Genomic DNA, 27,932 nt, shown 5'->3' on the forward strand with positions numbered 1-27,932 from the left:
TACTGTATAAATGGAACTGACTTATAGCATGCAGAAATAAATGGTCTTACTATATTTTCTTTATTGGCATTTAGAGAGCTTCCTGAAAGAGAAATGTGTACACATTACGATCTCTGCAGTCAAAGGAGGAAAAAAGAACTGCTCAGTTAGTATCTTCAGAGAATAGGGAGCAGCATGACTCCACTGGTAATTTACAACATGTAAGTCACATAATTTTTAAAAACTAAACATTTCCTTCTGCTTTGGCTTACCAAAAGGCAATTTTATTGCGAAGCAGCCATATATCATTAAACAGACATAACTACAAGACCAAGAGAGATTGCACAGATGCCATCTGATTTCAGTTTTCTTTATAATTGCTATAGAGAAAAAAAAAAGCAGCTGTTCCAGTCCAGTTTAAATGAAGATGTACATTTGAAATACCTAACTAATATTCTCAGCTGAGGTAATTTGAGATTCTCATTACGTTTATTATATAACATAGAATTTACATTGGTAAATATGTGGCTGTAATCTTTTCAGAAATCCAACTGCCAAACTGTCCATAAATTTTTTGGGGTAAAAAATTTTAAATCAAAATCCAATATGGTAGATCAATCCAGTAACAAATTTGCTTAGTCTTCCATGAAACATTACTATACTGAAGAAGAGTTTCAAACAGCTCTTCAGGTAAGTACAGCAATTAAAAAAAGTCTTTGCTAGGTTTCAAGGCAAAAAAAAATTCACTATTTGACCTCTATATAAATAAATGCAAAGATTTCTTGCATTATTTTGGTTGATTCTGTACAAGTTCAGTAATTAATTTTATTTAAATATAACTCTTACAACAATTTCATCCAGGACCTTAATGAAAATGAAGAAGGTTGACAGTTCTAATATAGAACTTGCACAACAGTTATTGTAACACTGACTTAACAAGGAGAGGCATATAAAAAGACTTAGAAATTACACATTTTAAACTGAGGATGTTTTATCTCAGATTCACTATTAGGGTAATTCCTATTCTTTAGTATGCAACTTCATTCTTTACCTGCTAAACAAAGTGTACAAGTTATCACACCAAAATTTACAGAATAATTGACTTTGGCCTTGATTGTGCAAAGACCTATTTACACATTTGAGATAAGCAAGCACCTTCTTCCCTTTTAATTCTATACATGTGTTCAAGCTTTAAGTCTATATTTAGATCTACAAAATCTTGCAAGATAAAAAGTCTCTCAAATATACACCTTGGATCATTAGAGCACAGTGTCTTTATATATGTGAACATATCATTTGCTAAATTACCCACTCTTGGCCAGGATGTGAAGCCTCACTTCCATAGTTGACTCCTCGGTGCTGATGGCTTTGTCTGCTGAAAACAGCTGTTAGCCTGGGGGGGGCTATATCAAATCTTTGTGCAAAGAGATCAATGTGCCTCAAATTGCCCCCAAATGCAACTGAACTTTTAAATAAGAAAAACAGGTCCAAAAGTACATTAAATAAACACCACTAATTGGGTATTCTATGTATTTTTTTTAGTTCTGGTTCTTGAAGGTAGATGGCAGATCATTTTAATGGAAAAATCGATTTCAATGCCAAAGAGTTAATGCTGTCTATGCATATCTGAAACAACCCAGTATACCTAAGGTTTAAAAATCCTTTAATTTGTCCTTTGACAATCTAGCAACGAGACAGATTTTTTTCTGAGTTAAATATTTAACCCACACCCAAAATGAATGCCTGCTATACAGAAGGCAATTATTCATTCCACCATTAGAATTTCTGAAGCACTGATAAGTTTGTAAGTACAAGAAAAGCAAGGTACAATTGCAATCAAATACATGACTTTTTACAGAAGGCCTCATTGTGGTAAATTATATACAACATAGTGTTCTCATTTTCCTTAAAGTGCTACCATCATTATATTGATACAAGACCATCTATTGTTTTAGGAGGTCTTTTAATACAGCACCAGCACTGGCATCAGGGGACACTGGCAGTGGTGTAAAAGTAGGCAATGCATCAGAAATAGGTTTCATAAGCAGATGTCCAGAACTACTAGCTGGCGTTATGAGAGGCACTGCTGCAGATCGAGGTGCTAAAAATGGATTTGCATCTGGTCTTCTACCCATTCCTGACACTGGAGAATCTGGAATACAAAAAAAACCAAACCAACAATGAAAACACCTTGTTAAAAAACATTCCTAAATTTATCCAATTTTTCAGCATTTGTTCAGAAAGACATTCTAAAATTGCCTATTACTCCAGGAACATCTAAGTCCTTGAAAATCTTCTTGCCACAGGCTGTAGACACCCTCAAAGACTTTTATAGGCTCTTGACTACTCTCATAGAACCAGAGAATCCTTTAGGTTGGAAAAGACTCTTAAAATCAAGTCCAGATGTTAGCACAGCAATGCCAAGTCCACTACCAAAATTCTGTAACAACCCAAGCTACCCAAAAAAAATGTGCACATCTGACAGCCAAGATGAACACCCTTTGCAGTTCACTTCACCTTAGCAATGCCAGACACAAAATATCTGCAGAAGTGGGGCACATGCACTAAAATGCAGAGCACAGGAAGGTTTCCCAACACATGGCACAGCTTCCCCAGGGTCAGCCTGATGAAAACCCCCATAAATAAACAGCACTTTGTACCATCCAACTACTTTAGGTGAATTGAGAAAGGCTTTTTTAGCATCTTTCTCTACCTCTGTGCATACATATAATATGTAGGGGTTTGCTGTTCAGGGTTTTTTGTTATTATTTTCTTTTGAGTTTACAGCTAAGTTTCAAACAAAACAAGCTTCTGCAAACCAGCGGGCCTATATTAAGGTGAAGTCTTAAACACATATTAAAAAATTAATGATAAACCAGACCAGTAAAATTGAACATTTGAATCTTAAATGACTTAAAACAAAAGTGCATTAATTTAACATGCTTAATGTAAGCCTAATGGTTCTCTTTGATTTTTCTAGGTCAACACTCCTGCACTGCTTACAGAGATTTCATACCAGGCCATACACTTAACTGATTTTACTTTGGTCCTCTCTGAGCAACCAGGTTCTACACACCAGAGAGACACTGCAAAGTTGTATTACTTGCATTTTTCACTCACTTCAACACAGGCTGATCAACAGAGATGCTGAAAATCAGGACTGGTTTCACTGCTACACCATACGAAGTTGTCTACACAGCAACTGTTTGGCTCTAACAGGTGCTGTTAAATCCTTCCCATATCAAAGGGAATTTGGTCCCTCTAATCTTCTGTATTGAGAGTTTAGAAAGTGAGGTATAGATGCAGTGGGAAGGAAAGATAGGAGAAGAATTAAAAAAAAAAAAAAGAAAAAGACAAAGTAGGACATGGTTGGGGAGAAGAAATCAAGTTCATAATTTACAAATGAGGAAGCACAGAATCATTAAAATCCTCATTAAAATTCCACCAGTAGTTATTTAAGTGCTGTGTAAAGATTTGGAAGTTACCTTGCATTTGACTGTTGGGTGGAGTACTGCTATTTTTACCAGTTCCTGCTGCTCCTAAAGGTTTCATGTGATGAACAGAGAGCTTGGGTGGGGGAAGGCTTGGGCAAGATTCAGTTTCAAGGAATTTCACGAACAGTTCTGAAAAAGACTGTAAAAAACTACTAGTTATTATATTTCATTGATGCTCTGGTGAAAAGTACTAAGTCAAAAATACATATATATATACATATAAAAAACCAAAAAAGCTGTTGACAGCCTGCAATCAATTTTGTACTTGTACTTGGTACTAAGCAGGTCTCAGTGAGTGACAATGAAACTTATTTTCAAAGTACACTCTTCGTTGTTGTCTCACTAAGAGGCATTTATATAAAACTGATAAACTCTAGAGAAAACATACATACTCCTAACATAATTCCATTATTGATTTAAGCCAGTTATTTAAAGAATTACATGCTATTACTGACATCACAGTATTTCCTTAGTCTTTGCTCAACCAATCTCTCCTCCAGGAACACATAAAACTCCATCTTTTCTCTTAAAGCTCATGTGTGCTTTATTTCATAAAGAATCTCAAATAAAGGAAGCATGGAATGATTAAAGTGTTGGTAGCATGACAAGATAAAATTTGTCTTAGCAAAGCCTGTATTAATCACACAAAAGCATTAGTTTTTCTCTTTTACTTCTATTGTTAATCAGACCACAGTCCTTTAGTGGCCTCTGTGCCCGCACCATTTTAGGGGGAAAAAATCAATCCCTACACTTCAAGATGATCTACAGGAATCCATTCTCAATATTTCTAGTTCAATTGAGCAAAAAACCAAAGTCAATCCAAAAACTCCAATCCCTCAGTGCTTGGTCCTTGAGTACATTATTTATTGGCCTGCAAAATGGAAAGTTCCATAGATAAGCTGCTCCCATGGATCATGCTATGAGATCTGCTGCTCTACAGTATTTGAAAACTTAAAATTCCAGTTTTATATGCTGTACATAAGAGGCACTAGCTGCAGCAGCTGAAAAAGCTTTTCAATTTAAATTTGAAGGAGACATGGGAACACAGTCATCAAAATATGTGACAGTCTTCTATACTGTTCAATACTGTGGAATTCCATACTCTCACATGAAGTCCATACTATAAGAACAATGAATGCAGGAACCAGTGGAAGAGTAGTTGTCTTCTTTATTAGCCCAAGACTTATCACTGTATAATTTTCAATGTCTAAATATTTCCTTAGTGCAGGAAAAAACCTTTTGCCAAAGCAGCTGCACAAAACAATTTACACAAGGTACAGCAGCATCAGTAAATGAAGCTCAATGTACCAATGAACCAAACATGAGCATTGATAAGCAACTTCCCCATTTTTCCATTCAAACCAAGAGAATGAATGATTAATTCTTACACTATTAAAAATGTTCTGATGAGTTGGTCTCAAAGGTGTACTAGGAACACTCTTTGACCCAGCTCCTCCACCAAGCCAGCCAGTCACCCATCTTGTAACCCCTCTTTGCTCTTCAGATAACAACTAGAAAAATATTTGAAGAAAACAAAGTTAGGAAACAACAAAAATAAGACAGCACATAAAAGAAAGCGAATAAATATGGGCTGCAATGTCACATAACAATGTGGCACTTAGAGATAAGTAAAAAATTTTATTATTGTTAAAACCATATTCTCCACCTCCCAAAGACGGGCAGTCTAAAAACCTGGCTCTTTATTTAAGAGTATAAACCTCACATTTTTCACAGTAACTACTGGTACATATATAACAGGCTTACTTTTCTATAACTGATATATTACAGCTACTCTACACAACAGCACAAAGTTAAATCCTTTCCTTGCTAAGTTAGCATTCCTCAGCAAAATTAAATCTACCCTATTAAGACAATGTTATTGAAAGATTAGGATCATCAGATAAAAAAACATTAAAAAGTCCCACACAGAAAAAAAGGTGAGACAAAAGAAGAAAAAGCACACTTTCCCCACAAAATGTGCAGGGACAGTCACATTTAGTTCAGTAGCAAGTAATTCCATTTTCAGGTAAGGATACTGAAAAAAAAGGAAAAGGTATGAAAAAAGAGGAAAAAAAAAACTGAAAAAAAAATAAAAAAGAAAATAAAAAAGGAAGAAAAAAGAAAAAAAAATTAAGAAAAAAAAAGAATGCCTAATTTTCTGCAAAGTATTACCTGATCAAGTTCCTCCTTTTTCAGTCCCAAGATACTTCCCATTAACCTTAACACTTCAAGACGTTTATTTTTTGGAGTATGAAAATGTCCAATAAAGAGATTTCTCATCAACAGTCTGCAGAACAAAAGAAGGTACTTATACAAGCTGCTATTGTGTAACAGCTGATACCATAGTACTGATGCGTTTATTCCTCATATTCTTGCCTAATTTACAGTATAGAAATTAACACATCCTATACAAATAACTAAAAGGTACCTCACCAATTTCCTCTTTCTGTAAGTTATTACATTTCTTACAGACTGTGGATTTGGACAGTATTAGCAATATTGTATGCAGTAAGGTGAAACTGAATGGCAACATAAGCAAATTTGGATGTACATACTACAGTCAAGTAAAATGCTTGTTCTAAGATTTTGATTCAGAAGAACATTTAAAAAGAAAGCTCTGTGTACTTCCAAACCAAGACATAATGATCAGGACAGGGGAACCCATTTGCCTATCCCTGTTTCAGTTCTGCTGGGTAGAGAATTAAAAAAAAAGGACCAAGGAAGAGATTTACATGACATCCAGGTGATGCAGACACAGGAAAAGGCTTGTTGTTCACACCTTGAACATTATAAAACAATTTCATTAAGAACTCTTATCTCCATTTGCAGAACTCATGCTACAGAAGTTCACTTCTATTTAAGAAACACATCAGTGAGCCAAAGTCACATATCTCTTGGTTTTACTAATCAAAATGACTATTTACAACCACCAAGCAATTGAAAAATGTCAAAATAATAAAAATGTATTGCAAGACAACATTCAGAAATACAGTCCTGTATTACTCTTGTAACTGTGAATGCCACATCTGCACATTGAGAGGAATAAACCAAAAAAACTTAGACCAAATCTTTCCTGAAAGACTTACTTGTCCACTTTTCCTTCTGTGCTGTTCATAAGGTTCATTAATTTATTTTGTACATCTTCTAACATTTCTCTTCTGATCTCACCTATAAATGTAATGTCACAGGAAAAGAAACAAAAACATAAACTTTGAAACGTTATTGCAAAATTTATCAGTAACACATACCTTCATAAATATTGCTATGAACCATAAAATCAATGTGATTTTTTTATAAAAAGGTGTCAAGTAAGTCATTGCTATTTGAAAGCCCAAGTTGAAATTTCAGGAACAATACTCAAAGCTGAAGTACAGGAACACATGTTAAATAAGCCCATTGCAGAAGGTCTGATGAACTGCTGTTTTCTATCTAAATAATACAGAACTGGAAAGAAACTGTTCAGCAAGGTCTGCAGTCCTGTGGTGGCAATCTTTTTCATAATGGTCAAACTCCATGCTGGCATCAGGTCTTTTTGATCTCTGCCCTTAACCTCCAATATTACCCAAGCCCAGGTATTCTGTGTACCCTACTAGCAGGTTGCTTCAAAAAGCACCAGAGGAGTTCTCAAGTTTCCTAGATGCATTACTGGCTAGCAGAACAACATCAGGAGTTTGTTGAGGGCCTGTTCTGCTTGGACCTTTTCCACTCCACTGTAATTGATGCAAGTTCTGGAAACAGCATGCTGGGACACACCGATGCATCACAGAAATAGTGTTGTGCTTCATTATTCAGTATACTGGCAAGAGAGACAGGCATATACAAGATTATCCACATTTTTGGGAACAAAAACATGAATGGAAGAGATGAAATGCCACAACTTTTACACGCCAAAAACAAGACAGAGAAAAATAGCAACCACTGCAGTCAGGCAACATGGCCTGCAAGCTGAACAAATAGGCCAGAATTATCAGTGAATGTGAGGTGGCCTAAGACCATAAAGACCACAAAAGCTTAATTTCTCCCCAAACTGGGGTTCTGCAAGATACTACCTCTGAAGCCTAATAAAAGTACAATTAAGCCTTATTCACACACAAAAACTTGACAAATATACTATAACATGGACTGTCTGTGAGGGCCAACTCTACCCTACAGGTAAAAGTAGACAGGATGAACTTTTTCTCCTCTCCCTCTATAAGGTTTAATGCTTACCTCCAAAACCTTTGGAAAAACTGCTGATCAACTTAGTTTGTAACAATTTTTGGGCTCATGTTAATTAAAAATGCTTCATTAAAAACCACAGAAGATACACTTTTGTTTTATCTATCTCAGTTAATATCTAAAAAGTTTCAACATCTTTGTAAGACAAATGACTTTTATCAACTTTTAAAGTCAAATAATCTGTGGTGCATGGAAAGGATTCCACTCATTTCCACACTGTCAATCTTTAATAAGTACATGCCACAACTATGTTGACAAAACATGGTTCCCAATTAACACCAGTAACTCTATGAGAACTCATAAAGAGATTTTGTATGTACACACATTAAAGAGCCAGTCTGTGAAATGGATACAACCTAATATGCCCTATTCAAATACTCCACGTCTTTATACAAACATTTTACATCATAAATATGAATTTTAAGGAGTACAGAATAGAACAAAATAACTAATATCATGCTGGGAAAGTTCTTATTCAAGGAACACACAGAGTAATCTCCTCATTCAAAGCAAGTTAAAAACTAAAGCAAAACATGTATTATACAACAATATATCTTGTAACAACTACATCCATATGCATCAAAATCCACTCCAATAATGTGACAGCTCTTCAGCAATCCTCTCTTAACATAGCAGGGTGAGGCACAGGAGACTTAATCCATGGTTTTGAGGTTTACATTTACTTAAAATTATGCTACTTTGTAAATATAGTTAAATAGGACACCAATACTTGAAGGAAAACATAGCAAACATAATTATAAAATGATACAGTTGCATGAGCATACATAGGTGAGTTGTTATTTGGATGTCCACAGAATAGAAGGGAATAAGAGTTATACTACCAATTCCACAAAAAGGATAAACAAGCAGCATCTGAAAACAAATTTCAATTTAATTTTACACTACTGCTATTTATCTGCAAAGCAGGACAATTGTGAGTTGCTTTTTCAATTTTTATTCACTTCATTTATTCCTTTATGATGGGTTTAAAGAAAGTATTAATAATTTAAATGAAATGAAAATATTAATAATTTAAATGAAAAAAGATTTTATATCAAAGAGGATCAACTTTTCAGAACCACTACACAGCTAAATTCCATCCAGAGTGACTATGCAATTTATCATTAAACATATTTTTTAAATGGAACATTTCCCTCTAAAATAGAATCTTACAGCTGAAAAGGACTTAAAACATGTACTTTGGGTGTATGAAAAGACTAAGTAACAAAAAGGTCCTGAGCCAAAATTCAGCATGGACTGCTGTAAACCAGACATTTACAGTCTCTAATAATTTGTTAACCATTTATGGCAATCCAGAAAACTGCATCTGGTACATCTTATACTTTTCCATTAAAATCACTTCTCCTGCCAAAAAAATCCATAAAGAAATCCTTCAAAAGATTTGGCTAAAAAACAGTGTCTGGGAATGTATTTGGCCAATTTGCAATAAGACATTTTATGTTTTCTTGTATAAATAGAGAATACAAAGTTATTTTTTTCTATAAAAATCACAATTTACAGCAACATTAAAGTGCTGTTTCCTTTATGCAACAATTCCATTTCATTTTTTTAAGTAAATTGCTTGCCAATACAACACTGCTTGATACTTAGTGTTCTCTCCCTCCTTCTTATGCAAGGGTTTAACATCAAAATTAAACAGTAATAAAGAACTTCCCATTTAAGAGTGCAGTATTTTCCTATGCCAAAGTTAATTTCAATCCAGTGTGTTTGTGATCTTTTACTGACAATGTCTGTAGTGAGACATAAATATACAGATCAGTCAGTTCAAAAACAGATCACTAGTTGTACATTATGTAGCAGTTTGAAATTTAATTTAGCTTGTAAAATTCATATGTGAACTCAGGGAGCACTTCCATGACGCCCACCTGGATGCCAAATTGCACTTAGAACTAAATTTAAATAAGTACCCATTTAAATATGTAGTAGAAAAGTAGTAACTTTTTTGTAGAGTTCTTGCTGGAATCTTGAAGACTTTCAAATGAGACCTCATACCATGTATCTGTCATAAGCAAGAATGCTTCAAGAAAACATCACTTATTACAAGGGTAAGACTGATTATCATTATAAAAGGAATAGTAATAATTAGTTGTGTATGTTCAAAGCATGAGTTACCACTGCATCCAGCAGAGATGGCAGTCATCTCTTACCAACTGCACACCATTATCTCCACCTCACTGTACTCCTGTAACTATGTAAAATATGGTTGCTACTTTGGAAAATCAGACAACACTTGGTATTTCACCAACTTTTAAAAAAGACACTTACAGAACTAAATCAACTGTCTTGGTATTTACAGGGAAAACCCCCCCAAAACCAAAAAACTTCTACTGGGCTTTCTTTTGAGAAAGATGACAAACAGAAGGTAAATAGACTTCTTCACATTTGCTTTATAAACAAAGAAGTCCTCAGAATGTGGCAAAGAATTAGTCTCTAATAGGATATCAGTTTTGGTTTCTCGGAATATTACATTATCTCCTCAGCTGATTGAAATATTTTAAGCAGAAATGAAAAAAATGAACTTACCTTCTTTCTTAAGCTCTTCAATCTGCTCCTCTTTGATGTCCAGCTGCTCAGTAAGCCTGGATGCTGCATCTAGGGCAGCATTTGCCTCTTCTAAACTCACCTAAATAAGAGGGTAGGAAAGGGACAAAAAAAGCAGAGAGATCACAATTATCCTAATACCACACACATCAAACATAACAGGTGAAGAAACTGCAATCACTTGCTCAGACAAATAACTGGATTGTAAACACCCTCAGAAAATAGAGGGTCAGCAGAAGAATGCTACTTTGCTTGCTCAGTGAAGAGTTACAATTTAGTTTGACAAGGTTCAATTTCATTATTTAGCCCACCTGCAGTGATGAAACTTTTTCTTCTAGGTTTTCTGCTTTCTTCTTCCATTCTGCACTCTGTTTTTGGTGTCTCTCCAGTTCTGCTGAATACATAGCTTTTTCTTCTAAAGGATTAAAAACAAGAGACAAAACTCTTAATTTGAAACATGTAACTCATCTTGGGATATGCAATTGCAAAACCTCAGCATTATCATATCTAGTCTTCATGAGGTAGACCAATTTATTTCAATTTCATAAATGTGATACTGATCAATAGTTTCCACAGAATTGTTTTTTTAAAGTTTTTAAACAGACAACGGATTCTGAGGTTCAGGCTATCAAAAAGAAAACGAGGTAACGAATACTTCAAAAGCACCAAAATTTGGTAACTATTTCAGTTGCAAAATACTTGTAATCTTTGCTATTTCTTGACAAACCTTACCCTGTTGGAACTGCTCTAGTACCATCTGCAGGTTGGTCAGAGACAGTGCATACTGCTTCACTTGGTCCTGGGAGATGGTCAGCTGCATCACGGTTTCATCTCTCTGCTTGGAAACTAGGTTTAACTGCTCTTGCAAAGATTCAACTTGCAGACTAGCCTGATGACTTAATGAAAACAAGATACATACATTACTTAAGTAACAGATGTTATCACAGAGAAAATTAAATCCCAGCAAAAAACTGCTTACCAAAAACTTTTCAGCTCAGTTTTCAAGAATTACTGCATTTTTCCCCCTCTTTAAAAACACACACAACCAATCTAAAAAGATATTTTAAAGAAGTCTGGCAACAAAATTTTGACAATCAAAGCAAAAATCCCAATTAACTTATTTTTTTTGAAATGCATTAGAAAAAAATCTAGTTTTTGTTCATTGTTATAATAGCATCTTTACAAAAAAGAAATAAAAATCCATATCTTCCCAGTTGTCTGCTTCAATTACTATGAATCAATAGGTCTATTATACCAGACTTTACTTTTAAACCCAGCCTCCAAAAACTCAGTATATCTTGCTACTTACTAGCAACTGAATGCTCCATTTAATTTCCAATTGTGTAAAAATATTTTAGCCTCTCAGATTCTGCTACCCAGAAGAAATCAACGCATCTTGCCCTATATATTTACACTAAGAAGAAGGAAGTTCAGAGCAGTGTACACTTTCCATTGGTATCAGGCACAAAGTAAGAATGGGTATCTCGAAAGAAATTCACATGGCATGACAGTCAGGTGTGCGTTGAAATGTATAAAATAAGACTCTTCCAAACTGAATGAAGCCTTGACTTGAAAGTAAGTCACTTTTTTAACACACAACTAAATTAATGGGTTAAGGATTTATTTTTCTCATTCTAAGCACTGTTGACAATAATTGCTACTAAAAGAAGAAATACTTTAAATTCTCAACAGTAGCCAAGTATATTTTAAATCATCCTCTTGATTCTCAGTAACAGAAGTTCATATATTTTTCTTTTCTCAAGTGCTTAGCATGTTACAGGATGGCAGCTCAGTATTACAGAGGCACTGGCAGTTTAGTTTACTGTGATATTTAAAAAACTACCTGGCATTCTCCACTGCAGTAGATGAGGATGCAAGTTTTTCTTCCAAAATCAAAACCTTTTTTCTTAGCTTGACCTCTCTGTCTTCTGCAGCTAAAGCTTCTCGGGTGTAGGAGTCTTCCATTTCTAAAAGGTGATTCCGCAGCCTCTCCAGTTCCTGATTTAGGCGCTGCTCTTTCTCATGCAAATGCTGTACCTGTGCAGAACATACCTTAAGTTGCTTGAACTATCACTTCTTATAAAAAAAAAAAAATTAAGCAAATGTAACACATGCCTATGGAAGAACATTGCAAGTGTAATAATTTTAAGTGCTTTTAACAAGTGATTGCTCCTAAAATAATAAAAAAATATTACAGATGCAATTTCTCATCATTTTTTCATTTATTTCTTGCAATTATAAATTATTTGGTGGTACCTCACTCTGCAGGGCACTGCTCTCCATTTGCTTCTGTTTGAGTGCTACCATGACTTGATCTCTCTCTTGCTGAAAAGTAACAGCTTTTTCCTGCATTGACTTAACTTCATTTAACAGCTGATTCAATTCTCCTGTCTTGCCCTGTTGAAGACATATACAAATATTTCAAACATGGCCAACAGTTTTACCAGAGGCAAAGTCTTTGCTAGGAAGAGTGTAAAATACTACTGATCTAACAAGGACATCTATGGCCTTGCAGCACAGAAAAATATCCAGGAAGAATATTATTTTGAACTTATCTAGCTTAAAGAGATAGTCATAAGTATGAACGTACATACCTGTTCTTTGTCTTTCAACAGCTTCTCAAAAGCAAGAGCTTTTTCCTTCATTGAGTGAGACTCAAACTCTTTCTCTTTCAGCATCATTGAAAATTGCATGTTAGTCTCCTGAAGTGCACGGAATTCTGTTTCTTTTTCTCTGCACCTTGCAACTATTTTTTCATTTTCTTCTTTCAGTTTTTGAATATCCATTTCTAATATTAAATTTCTTTCTTTTAGATTAGTTACAGCTTGCTTTAAAAGCTCATTTTCATTTTCTTTGTTACTAAGATTTTCACTCACAGAAAGTAACTGATCACTTTTAGATTTAATTAATATATCTTTTTCCCTAAGTGACTTCTGTAACACATCATGTTTTTCTTTGATCTGCCTCATCTCTGATTCAGTCCCTTCTTGACTCCTTCTTTCAAGCTCTGATGCTGTAGCAACAGAATCAGATAATCGCTGGTTGTTCTCCTGTAGAGTCCTAATAGTTGAATCTTTTTCTTGTAACTTTTTTTTCAGCTGTTCCAGCTCTTTTTGAAGGAGTTTACACTCCTCACTGAGCGCTTCAGGAGGACTGTATTGAACACCTGAAAGCTGTGAAACAGTGGAAGCTGTTGCCACAGATGGTGTTACCAAATCCAGTTTACTCAGGAGAAGATCCTTAGTGTTATAAAGCTGCCCTATGCTGTGTTGAACTTGTGCTAATTCCTGACTAAAACTTTTCAGCTTTTTCTCATTCTGCTCATAACTCTGAATCAAGCCATTATAATCTACCTGCAGCCTTGAAGTACTATCGCTTTCAACTGAAATTTGTGCCTGAAGCTTCTGTAATTCTTCTTGGAGGTGAGCTGACTCATGCTGCATGTTCTGGACCGTGGTTATTACTTGTTGTTTCCACTCTTCCATTTTCTTAACTTGCTGTTTTAGTTTATCACGTTCTTGCAGAAGTTCCTCAAACTGGTTACTGTTGACACCCCCTGCCCCATTATCAGCACCTGTGCTGGATGTCTGCAAGACAGTCAGTAAGGTTTGGCATTTTTGAGTTAGGGCATCTATTTCAATATCTTTTTCTCGAATGATACGGGATAAATTCTGAATAGTTTCTCTAGACATGTCTTGACTGCTGTTCTCAGATCTACTGGATAACCTTCGATTCTCCTCTTGCAACCTCACCAAAGCTGCCTCTTTAGCAGCGACCATATCCATGATATTACGATACTCTGTTTTTAACTGACTGTTTTCCCTTGTCTTTTCACTCAGAACTGCTAGTACTTGTTCCCTTTCCAGAACATAAGCTTGCAGCTGCTGCTGAAGGGAAAGAACATCCTGCCTGCAGGAAGCTGAGGAAACTCTAGCATTAAGAGCTTGTATTTCTAAATCCTTTTCTTGAATGATTCGAGTAAGTTTACCAACTTCATCCTTAGACAACTGATCAATTTGCTGACTTAGAGAAACATTCTTTTCATTTAATAGCTTAATCTCCATCTCCCTTTCTTTGATACCTTTCACCAGTCTTTCAATTTCAGCTTTAGATAAGTCATGTTTTTCATTTCCATTTTCTCCATTAAGAGTCTGAACTTTGGTTTCCTGAAAAAGATCAGAAGAATCAGTCTGAATAATCTGTCTCTCCTTGTGCAACTGGGTTTTAATTTGTTCAATTGTTTTCTGCAAAGTTCTGATTTCCTCATCTTTCTCTAAGAAGAGTCTTTCATGTGTGACATTCATTTGTTCACACTGAAATCTGGACTCATCTATTTCCTTTCGCTGCTCCTGCAGAGATTGCTGAAGTTTCACTGTTGCTTGATTCTGATCTTCTATTGTTTTTTTGTGAACTTTTATTTCTTCTTCAAGATTATTTTTTATCACTTTCAACTGTGTTACCTCACTTTCAAGTTCAATAATAATATCTAAAGTTTTAGGCTCCACCCCTGGTGTAGATCTACTTTGCTGATCCTTAAGGCGTTCAATTTCTTCTTTCAAATGATTATTTTCTTCCTTCATGACTGCAAGACTTCTGTCTTTTTCCTCCAAGTTCTGTTTTAAGACATCCTGTTTTTTTGAAACTTTAATATATTCCTCAAGTTCCTGCTTCACCTCTAAGGCTTGATTTCTGTATTTTTCAATGAATACCTCTTTCTCTTTTATGAGATCTGTCAACTGCTTTTGTCCTCCTAAGCTAGTAGTCAACATCTCTTTTGTTTCTTGATGGTCAGTTTCCATCTGCTCAATGGTCCTTTTAAGCTCAGCAATCTTAAAGTCTTTCTCTTGATGGAGCTTAACCAGGCGCTCATGCTCAAGCTGCAATGCAGTGGTATCCATACTACGTGCATTTGATAACTCTTCAATAGTTTGCTTATAATTATGTGCTTGCTCCAAAAGCCTCTTCTCTGTCTCATTTAATTCACTCTCTAACTGTCTTTTTTCCATTTTCAAAGCCTCCACAGCAGTGTCTTTTTCCAAGTAAACTTTCTTTTTCTCAGAAATGGCATCATTTAACTCCTGTTTTAGTTCTTCAATGGCTGCTATCAGCTTTCCATTTTCTGTTCTGAGATTAGACAGAGATTTCTGTAGATCTTCGTTTATTTGTTTATTTTCTGAAACATCATTCTGTAGTTTTGCAATTTCTACTTCTCTTTCTTTAAGAATCAGATCTTGACAAGTAAAGTTAGATTCCTCATTACTTTTTTCTGTTAACTTGCTCAAGGATACATGAAGTTCTTCCTCTCTTTCTTTTAGTCTCTGCTGCAACTCTCCAATTTCTTTTTTACTTTGTGAATTACAGTCCTGAGCTTTCCTTAATTGCTCCTGAAGATCTATAATATTATCTTGTAGCTCCTGCTTAGTTACATGCAAATCATTAAGTGCATATGAACAGTGGCTTAGCTTTTCTTTCTGACTCTCTAACTCTTTCATAGTTTTCGTCTTCTCAGTTTCTAATTCTGATACTTTCTTTCTTTCATAATCGATGTCAAGTTTCAGCTGTTTGATGATGCTATCAGTTTCTGTGTGTTGCTTTGATAGCTGCTCCTTCAGTATAATCATATGCTGGAAATGAACACAAAACAGAATTCATTGGGGTAGCATAACCAGCTGAACTATGCATTCATTCACATTTATCCTCTGAACAATAAACAATTTAAAAAATTGAGAGAAAAAAATGTTTCTTAGTTACCAAAAGAAGTTGGCAAGTAGGATCAACTAGTAATGATAAATTAACTAAAACCAAATAACAAATAAGAACAGATTACATTTCACTACAAGAAAAAAGAACACCACCCTTAAAAGAACCTTAACTATCTAAATGAAGAAATAAAAGAACTACTTAAAGAATAGAACTGTCAGAATTCAGCAAACATCTACTGCTTAAAAATAGGGTGGCACTACATTTAAATTCTGTATATTCTATTTTCAACTTTTTGTTTCAACATACTTGTGTGGATTCATTTCATAGGTGATTAATCGGTAAATCAACAATTGAAAACACATGGCCTGCAACTCAAATTTACAGGTCAAATACACTGAACTGTGACAAAAAGGATAATTCTGATTATATATAAATAAGTTTAATTCTGATTATATATAATTGGTGATTTTTTTACTCCACAAAAGCTCATATTATAAAGAACTTGCAATAAAATAACTTACAAATTCAACATAATTAATTATGTTATAAAAGAAAAAGTTTCAAAAACCATTGTAATGCATAATGTCATAAGACAGATCAGAATATTGCCAGGATAAATTTCATCAGAAATGTTGCAATGAAAAATCAGGGACTATTTAACTGGGCTTGTAACATCTCTTACGGATAGATGACATACTGTGTTACTTCTTTGTCTAGAACAAGTGGGTTTTACTTGCACTTCTGAATTTCACATTGAGATGGTAGATATAGAGAAATACTGGCCCCAAGTATTTGATTTTAGGCCTCAAAAGATAACTTCTATTTCCCTGCTATCTATGTTCCAAGATGAACTTAAAAGACAAACACAGGCACACACAGAATTCTAAACATTTATTCAGCTGTTCAATAATTAGCTGCAGTATGTATTACCTGAGTAGCTTCTTGATTCTGCTTGTCTAGTTCTTCCAACTCTGCTATTAAAGTTTCTCTTTCAGCAACACTTTCATCTAATTCATGTTCTTTCCTTTCCAAATCTTGTCTTAACTGATTTATTTCTGAATTTTGATTCTCTGTATTCGAAGAAAGAATATTCTCAAGTTTATGCTGTGCACTTGTCAGTTCCTTCTCAAGACCCTCAAAATAAAAATAAAATAAAAAAAATTGTAAATATCAGACTTTATCTTGCTGAAATTATATTAGAAACTCTAAGCCTACATGAATACTACCCCAGTTAAATAATCTTTGATGTGAAGTATTTCTCTCTACCATTCATACATACACATTTATTTCTTCATCACTTGGTTTAGGAGTGCAGTTTATAAACTTCTGCACAAAAAGCTGTGTGTATTATATCCACGTCTGAGGTTTGGATTGACAGCTGGGATAAACTATTATAACTGCAAGAGCCACCTTAAACATGACAGGCTGCATAGTGAGACAGGAAGTTTTAATCAAGGACATCTAAATTACATCATTATGACAAATGCTATGGGAACTCTTGAATGCATGCAAAACACAGAAAAACTCAGCTGAAAAATACTACTGGATACAAAATAAAATAAACCAAATCTCTCAAGTCTGAGAGTTTATAAAGGACCAAGACAATAATGCCAAAAACTAAATGTGTGTTATGTTCTACTGCTTCACTTCATCAGTAAGATGGAATGCAGTATTATTATGAGAACTACACAGAAGAGAAAGATTTCACAATTGTTAAATGCCGAAACTAAAACATGCTACAGCAGAAGTGAAAAATGACTTATTTTACAGAATGAACTATTAGTACTTTAAAAATGTATGTTACAGCTTTCTAGGTAACAATACGATAGTTGGAATTTGAATGGTTTTCCTAGTAGAATGCACTGTGGAGTTTCACAAGTAAAAATGTATTGTTTCTATAAATTCTACGTATAATTACAGAATTAAACGACAATTATTTCCTTTTACATTACAATGTTATTTAAGTAGAAATGCAAATATTAAAAAAACCAAACAAGCTACCAAAATCTGTTTTCCATCAGTTACTATTGTTATGAACCTTTTTGTTGGCTTAATTTAGAAATTGCTTTACCTGATTTAAACTGGAAAGTCTTGCTATTTCATTTTCTGCTTCTATAAAGGAAAATTAAATAGATAATTTACTACTTTTCAAACAACAATAAAATCCATTTTCCCACCTTGCCCAAATAGAATTCTGTTGCTCAGAAGGGAATAGTTTCACAGCATTTTGTGATGCAAAGCATCAGTGCCATAAAAGATTCAAACATACCATCAGTCACCACTCAAAGCAGAGTATTACTTCCACAACTGATCCCACATTAGGGGGACTTTGGTACTAGAGTTTATTAGTTATGAAATATTAAAATATTTTCTACCTAGAGATATGTTTCTTAAACAAGTAGGTTGGTGTCTCCTTTCGGAGAAGATATTAGCAACCAAGTACCTTTATATACATACACAAAAATACACTTTTTGAATATAAACAAACAACATCTATTGAGGCTTACTTACTTCTAAAGAGAAGACCCATCTTAAACAGATATGGTTGGCAGACATGATTACTTCCCTAATCACAAACCCCTATGATAACCACGCTAGTCCTAACAATTCTCTTTTCTGCTTCGCCTTACTTCAATGGACAATGCTTTTCTAAATCAGCAATACTTTAAAGGCACATATTCTCCTATTCAGTTTTAAATTAATAAAATAAGTTGAGTTTTAAAAGTGAAAACTTGTGAGAATATATAAAAATAAAAAATAATAATAAAAAATCATAGCTTTAGTACCTAACAATGCTTGCTGTAGGCTGACAACATCTTGTGGTAGTGATGTCTTTGACTGGAGCTGCTTCTGTTCCTTCAGGAGAGCATCTTGCTCTGCCACAGATTTTTGAAGCACATTGAAGTCAGATTTAAGCTTTTCATAATCTTGTGCTATTTGGGTTTTTTCTAGCTTTACAAATTCTTGCTCTTTCAGGAGATTTTTGTTTTCCGCTTTGGCAGAAGACAGTTTGTGATTTAATTTTCTTATTTCATCCTCTAGGTCCTTTACAACCTGCAACTCTTCTACCCGTCCTCCATCTAGACTCTGAGCTTTTTTTTTCTGTTCAGTAATTTTAGAGTCATCCATGGCATCAGTGCTCACACCATCTAAAAGACAAAAGAGATTGTTTGCAATATTCACCAAAACCACCACTCTAGATCTTTTATTTCTCTTCCTTCACCTCTTCTCCTGACAGAGGGAGATAGACTAAAACAAAGACCTGGTCACCATCAACAGAAAGCTTGGTTGAATAGGTTTAACATTTGAAGCCATTCTATACATATTACTGGTATAAGTAAGTAGCTTTCTGAATACTTTCACATGTCTGGCTCAATATAATTTTACATGGTAAATGTTGCAAGACATATTTTGTTTGCAATTTAATTAGAATATACTTGACCCTCACCTCTCTTGCTGAGATGACAATCTAATTTATCAAGATTTGGAATCTCTCCATTTTCTAAGAAAAATTTACCAAATCCCATCTAATTCAGATTGATGCAAAATCCATTTATAATTATTAATTAAATTTCAAAGATTTTCCAGATGGGTTATAGGGAACAATTTGCTCCAAATAATTTGGTAAATGATGCACAAAGGTTTTCAATTGAAGAAAAACCTTCTTCAGAATTAACCTTTTTACAGATCCATCATACTGACATACTATACTGACGATTCTGTACAATCTTCTGTAATTTCCAGGTAAGTTAAAGAGTACAATAAGGCATTATCAGAAGAGTGCAGGGAAAAAAAGTTAAATGAAAGCACACTACTTGTGAATTCACTTCAAATGTGTGTCAGCTCAAACACTTGACCTTGCCCTAGTCCCTATTATCTTGTCAGACAGAATGAACAAAATAGAAATATAAAATACTCTAGTTCCTCAAAAGCCACTAGCAGTATTTATTCTGCAGGTAAGTGGAAATGTAAAAGATAAGGGACTTGTGCCTTCAGCTTCCTTAAATTAGTCCTGCTGATAATATGTATGTGAAGTGAAAAAAGATGTTACATCTTAACAGGCATCTGATTTTAAGAAATAAATTCCCTATCAGTACTACCTTTTAAGTTAGAGAAGCTGTGAAAACACTTTCCTTGTTTCCAAGAAGGGAGTAGATCTCTTGTTCTAAAAGGAGAGTATATACTCTTTAGAAGTCCAAGTTATACCAGGTAAATACAGAAGTTTACAGGCAAAGCTTACATATTTGTGCAAAGAAGGTTCTCCAGGAAACCTAATCGACATGACTATTTTTAGAGAGTATGAAATACTGACATGGCAACAAAAAGTTATTTGTGGGAACTACTGAGCTTCTACACTGTAGTTATGCCACACACTAAGGTGTGGTTTATGGTGATCATAGAATCACAGCTTTGGGTTGGGAGGGCGTTTTAGAACATCTAGTTTCAACACCTGCACCATCATGGACAGAGGTGCCACCCACTAGATCAGGTTGTTCAACGTCCTATCCAATCTGGTGACAAACATTTCCAGAAATGGGGCAACCACAACTTCTCTGGGCAACTTGTCTCAGCATCTCACCACCCAACCTTTGAGCTTTTGTCAAGTAACCCAACTGGCACATAGTACTTCTCACAAAAGTTATTTTTGTCCTGCTACTTTCTTATAATCAATTTGGTATATCTTATCCCTACCTATATCCAGTGTAAATTGAAAAACCTACTCAGAAAGTGCAAAATTCAGAGCACAATTGGTATGTATAGAAAATGACCCTCCAGCATGATATTGTCACAGATGAAATGGTATCATCCCAGTGTTCAAGCCAACCAGAGTGAATAAAAGATACAGGACACTTGTCTTAAACATGAAGCTGAACTCAAGTTGAAATTTAAAATTCTAAACATGATGTATTTGATATCTATTCTACTGCTACAGGCATATTCAACATTTTAACCAAAATTCACTCTACATAAAACAGAAAGCATCTGGTAACAGAGACCTTGCTGTAACCGAGTCTCAAGTTCTTCAATTCGCTCTTCATATTCACGCAGCTCTTCTCGGTGTCGGCGACTTATCTCTACTAACTTCTGTCTCTGGGCATCCTGCAATACTGACAGCTCATGCTGATGTTCATCTATTTCTCGACTTAAATTCTGTCTGAGCTCCTAAAAAATATCATTAGAGAAACAAAAAGACAAAATACAGTACAGTGTCTTCTTGTGAAAGAAATAATACAATACAAAAGAAAGAAAACAAGTTTTCCCCAGTCTAATTAAAGGATTTATTAAAGGATTTCTCACAGAAGTCAAGTTTCTTGATTTTTGTTGATTGGGATTTTTTAAATAGGTGGAAAAAAATTCCTTTAAAAAGTATGTTTACACAAATAGTATGCTCTACACAACAGCAAATATAAAATCAATGTAAAGCAATTACTAGATTTACATACAAAATGGATGCACTAGGATGCACTTTTAGTAACTTTCTAGGATGACATATAAAATCCATATTTTGCACCTTCACCTAAAAAAAGGCAAGCTGCTTCTGAGAAGGGAGAAATTATTCTGTGTATCTAAAATACAGCCTCATAACTCATCAACAGCTTCACAAAGTGATTTACCCTTGTAAGTACTAATGTCACTGTTTCAAGCTAACATACTGTAATTATCAAATCATACTAACACCCTTCCTCAGAGTAACTGTTTTTAAATATTGTACTGCTGACTGAAGTGTTGCTATGCTATTACATGCCCCTGTGCATTTTTAATGTTGTCATAATAGTGCCAGTTAAAATATTTACAAGTCATGTGACTATATGCAAAACCACGAAGAGCAAAGCACAAGAAGACTAACTTGTCAGCTTACCTTAACTACATTTTGTAGTTTGCATATTTCACTTTGTTCAGCATCGTTTGTGCCTTGAACTTTGGAAGACTGAAAAAACCCAAACCACATATCCATATGAAAACTGTGATAAATACACGTATTTTTATCTAAGTGGTTCCTCTATTGATACTCAAAAGTAGAAAACAACAAAGCTAACATGAAGCAAAATAAAAATCTGCTGTAATTTTGATTTATAAAAAAATATATTGTAATGGAAATATTCTTATTTTTAATGGATTTTTATTATTACATTACTACATATAATGGGTAAAAGTTTGGAGTGGGGGTCTTATTGCTCATAGTAAGACAATGGGGTCGCTTGAGTATTTTCACATGGGAAAAGTACACCTCTGAAATCAGGCTGTACCTTGAAAAATGGTTAACTCACATCAGCAGCCGCTTTAAAGACCATGAATTATAACTGACATATCAAGGACTGGGAGAAGAGAAAGCATAAAAAGCATGCAAATATACAACCATTACTTTGAACAGTACTGTGCTATCAATAAAAATCAGTATCGTAGCCAGGAGGATGGGAAGTATTTTTTGAAAGGCTGAATAAAAATGAAACCCTGAAGTATCATTCTGGGTGAATGTTCATGAAATCCTTTACCTAACTTGACAAATCATGCATAACAGCATTTGGAAATTAGTCACTGAATGTGTCCTTAGTCATGTGACAACATGAAAGGTTTCAGCTTTTCCATCAAAACATGTTGCTTCCATAAATTTTTCAGCATGAACTTTCGAAAGATCCACCAAATGCAATGAAAACAATAATTTGGAGGGGAGAGGGAAGGGCAGGGTAGAAGAGAAACCACTCACCACTGCAATCTGCTTCCAGTGGTCAACCTCCGATTCAAGCCTGGAAACTTCATTGGACAATCTGTTTATCTCTTGTTGTGACCAGATTATATCTCCAAAATCCATGTCATCTCTTTCAAAACCTGAGGAATGTCTGACCTCTGGAACATAGGAGGCCGATGCAGTGGCTGCTGGCAAAACACCAGCTCCCAACTGAGAATTCTGAGCAGCTGTCTGTACTTTCTGCAGTTGCTCCTGTAGTGCATTCTGTCTGGCTTTTAGATGGCTGATTTCCACCTGAATACACAAAATTAAATGCATTGTTTGAATAAGAAGAATATCAAAATACACTCCACTTTACCCTCTGTAGCTTTATGAAATGTGAACCAAACAACACCCCCTAGCACAAAAAACTGATCACTTTCATTAAAAAAAGAAAAAAGCTCCAAACATTCTCATAATGGAGAAAAAAAAACACCCTTAGCTCAAATGTCATAAAGTACCTCACACAAAGACACAAGGTTTTTTTAGCAGCCAAGGTACACAAGCAGTACAACAATATCCAGGCTATATAAAGAGGGTATTAAATACATAAAGAGGGATATGAAAGTTAAGCAATATATGATGCTTTTCCAGTTATTTTTATTACACTTAACATCTTTTATGCTTAACATGTCAGTGTAGTAAAAATTTACTTATTCACAATAAAGTGAAATTGGCTGCATGTAATTTTCTTGTAACAACTCTGTTATTGTATTTAATAAGCAGAATTTTATACATCTCATAGTTCTGCTTCCTCTAGTTCCCACATGGATTTGTGAATAAATCAGAAATAAAACTCCCTTTTGTGTAACTCTCAGCATGCTGGCAACTTTCTTCATTTAGGTCTATGAAATCTCATGTTATACAATAGATTATGAAGCTGATGCTTCCATCACAAAGGGACATTTCACAAATTTTAAAAGCTAGCTCTGTTCTCTGTAATTGCATACATTAAGATAAAGTAATTGCTTCAAATGTGAATTTGTTCCTGTTGCCTTCTTTAAAAGTAACTGAATCAGAAATACAAAGCAATAGAGTGTGTCTCAGTGTTCTCACACTGATCCCAGAAACAACAGAAATTCTGACAGCTGCACAACACTCCCAGAGCATTTTCTCTTGTTTCAACTATCTCCTGGCAGCTTGGCTTACATTACACGATTCAATGAAATATGTCTTAGTCTACTTTAACAAACCAAGAGACCATAGCTGTGACCAGCATTTCCACTGGAAGAGAACAGACACCATAACAAAGGCATTAAACAGCACAACAGATAAATGTATTGGACATACTCACTGAGAAATTTTACTCTGTGTCCTACCTCTTTCTGTTGAAGCTGATTCCGGTACTCAATGGACAACTGTTTTATTTGCAGCTCTGCAGCTTCATGCTTTTCTTCTAAGTCACTACAGACTTTTTTCAGTCTGTCATTCTAGCAAACATGAGAAATGAATGTTGATAAACTCAGAACAGTCCTTAAAGAATCAGAAAAACACAAAGCTACTGGACAGCAAAGCAGTTAAACTGTACAGATTTCTCATGTTATTTCATTCAAAACACAGTAACAGCAACGTGTGGACCCAAAATCATGGTCATGTCCAAGCTTTCCATTTTTATATGGCATGGACTTCAGCTCACTTTCATAAAACAGTTTTTGATGACCAGAGATAAATGTCAAGAATTAAAAAACTTGGGGCTGAATTACAGCTTAGCAAGATTCACAGGAAGAATTTAAGAACAGCGACAAAGCACAGATTGCAGCTAATATCCAGTGTTTTCTCTCTGACCTGAGCCAAGAGCAGATGGCAAGAAACTAGAAAGAGGACAAGAAGGAACCGTTGTTCCCCAAAATAGTATCTTAACTTCACAATGCTCTTGAGGCCTGAAGGCATACATGAAAGTTACTTATTTAGAGACATAAATAAAGTCACAAGACAAACAAGTCCTTTATGAGAGTGCAGAAAGTCACTTTCCATGAGGGTACGTGAGATTTGTAAATGGTTTTGGAGGAGCACGAGCAGCCTATGTCAGAATGACCAAACAGCAGGACAACAGAAAGAGAACAGAAGCAGGGAAAATGCCCACTCTTTTTAGACCCAAGCCTACTGTTGCAGTCCAAGTCCACCTGACACAGCAGGAACAGTCACAGTTATCAAAAGAGGAAAACTTGCAGCACATGCAGACACCAATGAACATGTGTGTCCCTAACTCTGATGGCAGTTTGGCACAAAACCAAAGTCACACTCTAACACCACCGTTACCCTTGTTTCTGGATTTACCCAGGTACAAACAATTTCAGTGCAATATTTCAACTTTATACAAAAAAAAAAAAAAAATTCTATGCATTGCTTTAAACTACAATAGTGATCTGAAATTTCTTACTTCAAACTTTTGTGCTGCATTAATACTTTCTATTTCTCTGAGTCTAGAATTGGACACATGCAGTTCTGTCGCTGCATCTGAAAGAAAGTGAAAATTTTCATTTTAATTACAATCCATTCAATCGGTTGAAAGACCAGTTATTAATACTTATCTTACTTCAGACTGCTTTAATGTTCATTCCTAGGTAAATATCAAAAACTGTTTTTATCAGAACACTGTAAGAATTATTTTTCAGGCAGTCTTTCTGCATCTAATATAGTTCACTCATATTTAGACTTTGAATCAAATCAAAAGCGTAACAGATTAGGATGAATTTAAGCTTTAAAGTAAGGGAGATAAAAATGTTTTACTTGACTATTTTGTGGCCCTGAATCTGTTTCTCATTTCAGACTTGCTCCTGACCTGAGCTGTGTGTTTCTCTGTAATGCCACGAGAAGTTTCAAAACAAGTATTAATTCCATTGAATATGCATAACAGTGACTGAATTTTCAGAATAAAAAAAAAACAAACCACCCACACTCAACAAAACCCACATAACAAAACATCAACCCCATAAGACTCATTGTCTCTAAAAAGGTGATATATCTACCATCACAGTTTATCCAATAGAAAATGTAATTCCAGATACATTTTGATGATCAATTGTCCTCAAATTGCCTATGAGTTTACTTCTCCTATGTCCCACATTTAACAGACTGAAACACCACATTTCCTTTTAGCAATGAGAAATCATCCAAAATTGACTAAAAAGAAACCTTGACAAGACTTCAAAATTTGAAATAAGTACAATTTCCAAGTAAATATTGTATTTCTTAATTTTCCACGTGCTGTTTAAAACTGAGATAGCTCAAGCATTGTAGAGGCAACAATCTACACATGAAAACTGTGAAATGGAAGATGTACAAGTCCATAATCCAGAAACAACTGATGGGAGTCAAAACACTGAATTTAAGGGATAATATGAAAACCTAGGAAACTTTTACCAATTAGGAAATTGAAAAAACGCAAACTGTAAGGAAGTACTTGAAAAGTGTTGTTTAGGCCACACAGTATTTTAAGGTCTTTACAGAAGAATACTTGGAAGTCACTAGATTTTTTACACCCTTACAGTCACCCACGCAAATATACTGCTGTGAAATTTTTATGAAACTGAGGCTGTTCACAGCAGTACCCAGCAGTGAAGTACACCTGGAAGTAACTACTAAACATCAATACATATCTCTTGCACAAACTCATGCCCAAATATGTGAGTTCATAATTTATCTTTCAAAAAAAAACAAAACAAACACTCTAGAAGACTGCACAGGCAGTGCAGTCTTTATGTGCACAGGCACATAAAATAACTTCCCAAACAAAACTACTAAGGATTTTGAAATTTAAAACATTTCTAAGTAAGTCTTTCAGAAAAGTGAAAAAAAAAATAAAATTCACAATTGTCAGAATTTCTCTCTTCTGAGCATTTTACCTGTGGACCAAAAAGTCCATCCATATGAGACCCATTATATCAGCTTGCCAACAAGGTCTATACAACTTATGTTTCTATAATATTCTTTCACAATGCCTAATACATGAGAGATTATAAACAAAGTAGCAGTGCTTAATTTCACATTTAAGATGACTATTCAGAAGTCTCAGCTGTTCTTTGTGGTTTCTATTCTTACTACTTTTTAAGAAATCTGAATTTTAAAATAATTTATAGTTACAAGATGGTAAACAATACAAGGGATATTAATCTACTGATACTTATTACCACATTATACAACTACTTTACTAAAGTTTTTTTCAAACATTTGTAAGCAAAAGTAATTATTAAAAATTTGAGAAAAATATTATATACTGTATATTATATATATATTATCTACAGAATAGATTTGCTATTGGTTTATATAATTTCTTACTCTGATGTCTCTGGGTTTTTTTATGTTCTAACTTTCTGTTTTAAAGATAAATCGTTCTAGCCTCTAATCCTTATAAAGCAAGGGCCATGTTCTCATAGTTGGCTGTAGGGGAACTGTAGAACTCGACAGGTTTCTCTGGGCACAACTGAAATATAAACAAAACAGTGACAAACACTGAACCTTCGCCTGTGTGACACGTCACACTTAGATCACACCAGTGGCAAAACAACCTCTGTACGACAACTCTACAGTTTTATGGAACCGGTGTAAAAGCAGCTAATTAACTGAGGGTTTAGATAAACTAAGCAAACAGAGAGGAAAAAGAGTGTTGAGTGCTGTCATTCCGGAGCAACATAACACTTCGCGGAATTCATAGACCTCTGAACAATAAGCCTAAAACAGGTTCACACCTGCTATTAGAACCTGGGAATGTATTTGTGTATTCCCCAGACCCTGAGATCACAAGAGCGGAACAAACACAAAAACAAAAGCAGCAAAGCCAGCAGCATTCGCGAAAGGCACCAAGCCGCCAGCAGCTCCCTCCGGGCCGGTGCGCGCAGCGCAGGCCCCACCACCGTCGGTCCGGAAAGGACCGGCGGCCGGAGGAAGAGCTCCCTCGCGGAACCAGGCCCGTCCCGAGCCCCCCTTACCGCCCACTTCCTCCGCGCCTTCCAGAAGGATGTCCTTGGTGAAACTAGAGATCTGCCCGGTGAGCGACGACAGGCTGTCGCCCACCTGCCCCAGGGACTGGCCCAGCCCCGAGCCCAGCCCGCCCAGCCACGACGCCATCGCGGTTCGGAGGCCTCCGGGCCTCGCTGGGCCCTGCCGGGAGGCCGCTGCAGCCTGTTCCTGCGGGCCAAGGGGCCGCCTCCGCCTCCCTTCTCGCTACAGCGGGTCGCGGCTTCTGCTGCGGGCTCAGCACACCGGGCTCGGCGACTCCTGTTGCGGGCTCAGCACACCGGGCTCGGCGA

General features: G+C 35.4%; 1 protein-coding gene across 5 annotated transcripts; it reads right to left on the bottom strand.

Annotated features, from left to right (window-relative positions):
• Window positions 1-41: 41 nt before the first annotated feature.
• On the bottom strand, window positions 42-27,922 carry TRIP11 (thyroid hormone receptor interactor 11). Of its 5 annotated transcripts, XR_001522036.3 has the most exons (21): window positions 27,612-27,922; window positions 25,064-25,140; window positions 24,003-24,113; window positions 22,663-22,938; window positions 21,817-21,885; window positions 20,954-21,119; window positions 18,743-19,105; window positions 18,028-18,068; window positions 16,887-17,090; window positions 12,848-15,877; window positions 12,510-12,650; window positions 12,097-12,290; window positions 10,986-11,149; window positions 10,565-10,668; window positions 10,236-10,335; window positions 6,560-6,641; window positions 5,646-5,760; window positions 4,862-4,984; window positions 3,465-3,612; window positions 3,100-3,248; window positions 2,018-2,131 (listed from the first exon to the last, which is right to left on the bottom strand). XR_001522036.3 is itself a non-coding variant. In XM_015630136.3 (20 exons), the coding sequence occupies exons 1-20, from the start codon at window positions 27,748-27,750 to the stop codon at window positions 1,923-1,925; spliced, it is 5,856 nt and encodes a 1,951-aa protein (XP_015485622.1). In that variant the 5' UTR covers window positions 27,751-27,922; the 3' UTR covers window positions 42-1,922. The 5 variants fall into 5 exon arrangements, 3 of the variants coding, with proteins under 3 accessions (XP_015485622.1, XP_033370908.1, XP_033370909.1); XM_015630136.3 differs by lacking the exon at window positions 3,100-3,248 and having other exon boundaries at window positions 42-2,131; XR_004497839.1 differs by lacking the exons at window positions 3,100-3,248; window positions 5,646-5,760 and having other exon boundaries at window positions 42-2,131.
• Window positions 27,923-27,932: the final 10 nt, after the last annotated feature.

This window comes from Parus major, chromosome 5 (assembly GCF_001522545.3).
Source record: "Parus major isolate Abel chromosome 5, Parus_major1.1, whole genome shotgun sequence".
NCBI lineage: Eukaryota > Metazoa > Chordata > Aves > Passeriformes > Paridae > Parus > Parus major.

What these genes read in the sequence shown, in the direction of transcription:
- TRIP11 (XM_015630136.3), bottom strand. Translation starts at nt 27,750, where the DNA reads ATGGCGTCGTGGCTGGGCGGGCTGGGCTCGGGGCTGGGCCAGTCCCTG. An exon ending in AACTACAAAATGTAGTTAAG is followed by an intron (nt 21,120 to 21,816) that starts GTAAGCTGACAA and finishes GATATTTTTTAG; the next exon opens with GAGCTCAGACAGAATTTAAG. An exon ending in AAAAGGAGGAACTTGATCAG is followed by an intron (nt 4,985 to 5,645) that starts GTAATACTTTGC and finishes ATATTTTTCTAG; the next exon opens with TTGTTATCTGAAGAGCAAAG.